The 7,174-nt window shown below is 60.8% G+C and overlaps 1 protein-coding gene across 1 annotated transcript in view; it reads right to left on the bottom strand.

Annotated features, from left to right (window-relative positions):
* Positions 1 to 1,083: 1,083 nt before the first annotated feature.
* COX10 (cytochrome c oxidase assembly factor heme A:farnesyltransferase COX10) overlaps positions 1,084 to 7,174 on the bottom strand; it is a 27,121-nt gene continuing 21,030 nt past the window's right edge. The window contains exons 6-8 of the mRNA XM_078880643.1: positions 6,988 to 7,058; positions 4,797 to 5,029; positions 1,084 to 2,057 (exon numbers count right to left, since the gene is read on the bottom strand). Of these exons, the coding sequence (XP_078736769.1) occupies positions 1,543 to 2,057; positions 4,797 to 5,029; positions 6,988 to 7,058 (819 nt within the window). The 3' untranslated portion in view covers positions 1,084 to 1,542. The remainder of the gene's footprint in view (positions 2,058 to 4,796; positions 5,030 to 6,987; positions 7,059 to 7,174) is intronic.

The following is a 7,174-nucleotide window of genomic DNA, read 5'->3' as shown; positions in this document are numbered from 1 at the left end:
CTACATCAGCAGAACGTGAAGGACCGGTGGCATCTACATCTGTAGAACGTGAAGAACCAGTGGCATCTACATCTGCAGAACGTGAAGGACCAGTGGCATCTACATCTGCAGAACGTGAAGAACCAGTGGCATCTACATCTGCAGAACGTGAAGGACCAGTGGCATCTACATCTGCAGAACGTGAAGAACCAGTGGCATCTACATCTGCAGAACGTGAAGAACCAGTGGCATCTACATCTGCAGAACGTGAAGAACCAGTGGCATCTACATCTGCAGAACGTGAAGAACCAGTGGCATCTACATCTGCAGAACGTGAAGAACCAGTGGCATCTACATCTGCAGAAAGTGAAGAACCAGTGGCATCTACATCTGCAGAACGTGAAGAACCAGTGGCATCTACATCTGCAGAACGTGAAGAACCAGTGGCATCTACATCTGCAGAACGTGAAGAACCAGTGGCATCTACATCTGCAGAACGTGAAGGACCAGTGGCATCTACATCTGCAGAACGTGCAGAACCAGTGGCATCTACATCTACAGAACGTGAAGAACCAGTGGCATCTACATCTGCAGAACGTGAAGAACCAGTGGCATCTACATCTGCAGAACGTGAAGGACCAGTGGCATCTACATCTGCAGAACGTGAAGAACCAGTGGCATCTACATCTGCAGAACGTGAAGAACCAGTGGCATCTACATCTGCAGAAAGTGAAGAACCAGTGGCATCTACATCTGCAGAACGTGAAGAACCAGTGGCATCTACATCTGCAGAACGTGAAGAACCAGTGGCATCTACATCTGCAGAACGTGAAGGACCAGTGGCATCTACATCTGCAGAACATGAAGAACCAGTGGCATCTACATCTGCAGAACGTGAAGAACCAGTGGCATCTACATCTGCAGAACGTGCAGAACCAGTGGCATCTACATCTACAGAACGTGAAGAACCAGTGGCATCTACATCTGCAGAACGTGAAGAACCAGTGGCATCTACATCTGCAGAACGTGAAGGACCAGTGGCATCTACATCTGCAGAACGTGCAGAACCAGTGGCATCTACATCTACAGAACGTGAAGAACCAGTGGCATCTACATCTGCAGAACGTGAAGAACCAGTGGCATCTACATCTGCAGAACGTGAAGGACCAGTGGCATCTACATCTGCAGAACGTGAAGGACCAGTGGCATCTACATCTGCAGAACGTGAAGGACCAGTGGCATCTACATCTGCAGAACGTGAAGGACCAGTGGCATCTACATCTGCAGGAGGTTATACAACTTGGACTTGCGAGCAGACCTCCGGAACCCAACTCGTCCCGTAAGCAGACGAGTCCCTGTAATCATCCACAACAGATCGCGACGGAGATGTCCTCGCGTGCACATCGTCCACACGTCAACGACGATGACGATGACACGAGCGAGCGCTTGCCCCGCGCTCGCCTCCCCGTCAAAACGAGGGACGACCGCGTGCGATGGTGTGGGGCCGAGAGGCGGGTGGGGGGGGGGGGGGAGGCAGGGAAAGGGGGGGGGGATGTGGTCCACTCAGAAGCCCGGCGCGACCTTCGGCCGACGATCGTCGCCTGATGTCCGTCCGTCTGGAGCAGCGACCGCGAGAGCGGCAGCATCCGTGTCGGCGGCGGTGACGGCCGCGGCGGCGGCGGCGGCGGCGTCACCGCCAGCGTCGCCCCACTTGGCCTTGTGCAGGATCATCAGCAGCACGATGGTGGGCAGGTACCAGAGGCTGCAGAAGAAGAGGCGGCGGGCGCTGGGCCGGTCGGCGCGCGTGTAGAAACGCAGCGCCAGCGCGCCGATGTAGACGTTGGGCGCCAGGCACGCGAGCGGGAAGAGCCACGTGGTCAGGCCCGCCGGCGGGCACAGCACGGGCAGCAGCAGGAGGGCGGCCGTGTGGCGCAGGGCCACGCGGCGGCACAGCGCCGGGTCGACCACGGACATCATGCGGTAGCCGCCGCGCGAGTAGTCCTCACGCAGACTCCAGCTGAGCGCGTTGAAGTGCGGGAACTGCCAGCTGTAGAGCAGCGCGGCCAGAAGCAGCGCGCCTGTGTGGGTGGGTGTTGACACGTGCGTGTGTGGGTGGGTGTGTGGGTGTGTGTGTGTGCGTGTGGGTGTGTGTGTGTTTATGTGTGGGTGGGTGTGTGTGTGGGTGTGTTTGTGTGTGTGTGTGTGCGTGTGGGTGTGTGTGCGTGGGGAGTGGTGGTGCAGTGGTTAGCGCTACGCTGCACTACGAACCCGGCGACCCGGGTTCGATTCCCGCTCACGGCCAACACCGGTGACGATTATCTGAACCGGTCCTGGGCCACCCACCCACTCTCCCCCTCTCTCTCACCCACCCACCCACCCTCACCCACACACCCACTCTATCTCTCTCTCACCCACCCACCCACCAACCCACCCGCCCACACACCCTCCCCCACAAACCCACTCTATCTCTCTCTCACCCACCCACCCACCAACCCAGCCACCCACTCTCCCCCTCTCTCTCACCCACCCACCAACCCACCCGCCCACACACCCTCCCCCTCCCCCCCACCAACCCACCCGCCCACACCCCCCCCCTCTCTCTCACCCACCTGCCCACACACCCCACCCCCTCCCCCCCCTCTCTCTCACCCAGCCACCAACCCACCCGCCCACACACCCTCCCCCTCTCACCCACCAACCCACCCGCCCACACACCCCCCCTCTCCCCCTCTCTCTCACCCACCCACCAACCCACCCGCCCACACACCCTCCCCCTCCCCCCCACCAACCCACCCGCCCACACCCCCCCCCTCTCTCTCACCCACCTGCCCACACACCCCACCCCCTCCCCCCCCTCTCTCTCACCCAGCCACCAACCCACCCGCCCACACACCCTCCCCCTCTCACCCACCAACCCACCCGCCCACACACCCCCCCTCTCCCCCTCTCTCTCACCCACCCACCAACCCACCCGCCCACACACCCTCCCCCTCTCACCCACCAACCCACCCGCCCACACACCCCCCCCCCCCTCTCCCCCTCTCTCTCACCCACCAACCCACCCACCCACTCTCCCCCTCTCTCTCACCCACCCACCCCCTCACTCTCACCCTCTCTCTTATCCACCCACCCTCTCTCACCCACCCACCAACCAACCCACCCAATCTTCCCCTCTCTCTCACCCACCCACCCACACTCACCCACCCACCCACCCACTCTCCCCCTCTCTCTCTCATCCACCCACAAACACTATATCTCTCTCTCTCACCCACCCACCAACCCACCCACCCACCCGCCCACACACCCCCCCCTCTCCCCCTCTCTCTCACCCACCAACCCACCCGCCCACACACCCTCCCCCTCCCCCTCTCACCCACCAACCCACCCACCTGCCCACACACCCCCCCCTCTCCCCCTCTCTCTCACCCACCAACCCACCCGCCCACACACCCTCCCCCTCCCCCTCTCACCCACCCACCCACCCACCTGCCCACACACCCCCCCCTCTCCCCCTCTCTCTCACCCACCAACCCACCCGCCCACACACCCTCCCCCTCCCCCTCTCACCCACCCACCCACCCACCTGCCCACACACCCCCCCCTCTCTCTCACCCACCAACCCACCCGCCCACACACCCTCCCCCTCCCCCTCTCACCCACCAACCCACCCACCTGCCCACACCCCCCCCCCTCTCCCCCTCTCTCTCACCCACCCACCAACCCACCCGCCCACACACCCTCCCCCTCTCACCCACCAACCCACCCGCCCACACACCCCCCCCCCTCTCCCCCTCTCTCTCACCCACCAACCCACCCGCCCACACACCCTCCCCCTCCCCCTCTCACCCACCAACCCACCCATCTGCCCACACACCCCCCCCTCTCCCCCTCTCTCTCACCCACCAACCCACCCGCCCACACACCCTCCCCCTCCCCCTCTCACCCACCCACCCACCCACCTGCCCACACACCCCCCCCTCTCCCCCTCTCTCTCACCCACCAACCCACCCGCCCACACACCCTCCCCCTCCCCCTCTCACCCACCCACCCACCCACCTGCCCACACACCCCCCCCTCTCCCCCTCTCTCTCACCCACCAACCCACCCGCCCACACACCCTCCCCCTCCCCCTCTCACCCACCAACCCACCCACCTGCCCACACACCCCCCCCTCTCCCCCTCTCTCTCACCCACCCACCAACCCACCCGCCCACACACCCTCCCCCTCTCACCCACCAACCCACCCGCCCACACACCCCCCCCCCTCTCCCCCTCTCTCTCACCCACCAACCCACCCACCCACTCTCCCCCTCTCTCTCACCCACCCACCCCCTCACTCTCACCCTCTCTCTTATCCACCCACCCTCTCTCACCCACCCACCAATCCACCCACCCAATCTTCCCCTCTCTCTCTCTCACCCACCCACCCACACTCACCCACCCACCCACCCACTCTCCCCCTCTCTCTCTCATCCACCCACAAACACTCTCTCTCTCTCACCCACCCACCAACCCACCCACCCACCCGCCCACACACCCCCCCCTCTCCCCCTCTCTCTCACCCACCAACCCATCCGCCCACACACCCTCCCCCTCCCCCTCTCACCCACCAACCCACCCACCTGCCCACACACCCCCCCCTCTCCCCCTCTCTCTCACCCACCAACCCACCCGCCCACACACCCTCCCCCTCCCCCTCTCACCCACCCACCCACCCACCTGCCCACACACCCCCCCCCTCTCCCCCTCTCTCTCACCCACCAACCCACCCGCCCACACACCCCCCCTCTCCCCCCCTCCCCCTCTCCCCGGCTCACCCGTATCGATGGATCCGGTGGCTGCCGCCCAGCCCATGACGGGTGGGATGGCGCCCACGACGGAGCCCACCCACGTGTTGGCCACGCTGAGCCGCTTGAGCGGCGTGTAGGCGCACGTGTACAGCGCCAGGTTGAACGCGCCGAGGGCGGCGGTCAGAGGGTTCACCAGCGCGGCGAGCAGCGCCAGGCCACTCGCCCCGCACACCGACGCAAACGTCACCGCATGGAGGGCGCTGCGGTGGCGGTGGTGGTGGTGGTTGGTGGTCGTGGTGGTGGTCGTGGTGGTCGTGGTGGTGGTCGTGGTGGTGGTCGTGGTGGTCGTGGTGGTGGTCGTGGTGGTGGTTGATAGTGGTGGTGGTGGAGATAGTGGTGGCGGTGGTGGAGATAGTGGTGGTGATAGTGGTGGTGGTGGTCGTGGTGGTGGTGATAGTGGTGGTGGTGATTGATAGTGGTGGTGGTGGTGATAGTGGTGGTGGTGGTGGAAATAGTGGTGGTGGTGGTCGTGGTGGTGGTGGTGGTGGTTGATAGTGATGGTGGTGGTCGTGGTTGATAGTGGTGGTGGTGGTGGAGATAGTTGTGGTGGTGAAAGTGGTGGTGGTGGTGGAGATAGTGATGGGAGTGATAGTGGTGGTGGTGGTGGTGGTGGAGATCATGGTGGTGATAGTGGTGGTGGTGGTGGAGATAGTGATGGGAGTGATAGTGGTGGTGGTGGTGGAGATAGTGGTTGTGATAGTGATAGTGGTGGTGGAGATAGTGGTTGTGGTGATGGTGGTGGTGGAGAGAGCGGTAGTTTTGGGAGTGATAGTGGTGGTGGAGATAGTGGTGGTGGTGGTGGAGATAGTGGTGGTGGTGGAGATAGTGGTGATGGTGAAAGTGGTGGTGGTGATAGGGGTGGTGGTGATTGATAGTAGTGGTAGTGGAGATAGTGGTGGTGATGGTGGTAGTGATGGTGATTGTGGTGATTGTGGTGGTGGTGATTGATAGTGGTGGTGGCGGTGGAGATAGTGGTGGTGATAGTGGTGGTGATGGTAGTGGTGGTGGTGGCGGTAATAGTGGTGGTGGTGGTGATGATGATGGTGGTGGTAGCAGAGATGAAGCGAGCAGCAAGGACAAAAGAGAATAAATAAATTAACATCATGAACACGCGCGGGTACACACACACAGCTACACACACACACAGCTACACACACACACACAGCTACACACACACACACAGCTACACACACACACAGCTACACACACACAGCTACACACACACACAGCTACAGCTACACACACAGCTACACACACACACACACAGCTACACACACACACAGCTACACACACACACAGCTACACACACACACAGCTACACACACACACACAGCTACACACACACACAGCTACACACACACACACAGCTACACACACACACAGCTACACACACACACACAGCTACACACACACACAGCTACACACACACACAGCTACACACACACACACAGCTACACACACACACAGCTACACACACACACAGCTACACACACACACAGCTACACACACACACAGCTACACACACACACAGCTACACACACACACAGCTACACACACACACAGCTACAGCTACACACACAGCTACAGCTACACACACACACAGCTACACACACACACAGCTACACACACACACAGCTACACACACACACAGCTACACACACAGCTACACACACACAGCTACACACACACAGCTACACACACACACACACAGCTACACACACACACAGCTACAGCTACACACACAGCTACACACACACACAGCTACACACACACACAGCTACACACACACAGCTACACACACAGCTACACACACACAGCTACACACACACAGCTACACACACACACACAGCTACACACACACACAGCTACAGCTACACACACAGCTACACACACACACAGCTACACACACACACACAGCTACACACACACAGCTACACACACAGCTACACACACACAGCTACACACACAGCTACACCACACAGCTACACGCACACACAGATAGGCACACACAGGAACACATTCACATGCACACACGGGCACACGTACTCACAGGCACACACGCACAGGAACTGGTCCACGCACACACGCACGCACGTACACACAGACACATGCACGTACTCACACACACACACAGACACACGCAGGCACGGTGCGTCACCTGATCTGACCCCTGACGAGTGGTCGGTTCTTGGTGCGGCTCATGTTGGAGTCGAAAGGCACCTCGAAGTACTGGGAGAGGCGCACGCACACACGCAGACAGAGGTTACCCCGCACAAACACAGAGGTTACCCCACACGCACACACACAGAGGTTACCCCACACGCACACGCACACACGCAGACCGC

Source organism: Lampetra fluviatilis, chromosome 58 (genome assembly GCF_964198595.1).
Source record: "Lampetra fluviatilis chromosome 58, kcLamFluv1.1, whole genome shotgun sequence".
Classification (NCBI taxonomy): Eukaryota; Metazoa; Chordata; class Hyperoartia; order Petromyzontiformes; family Petromyzontidae; genus Lampetra; species Lampetra fluviatilis.
This window is presented reverse-complemented; position numbering and strand designations above follow the sequence as displayed.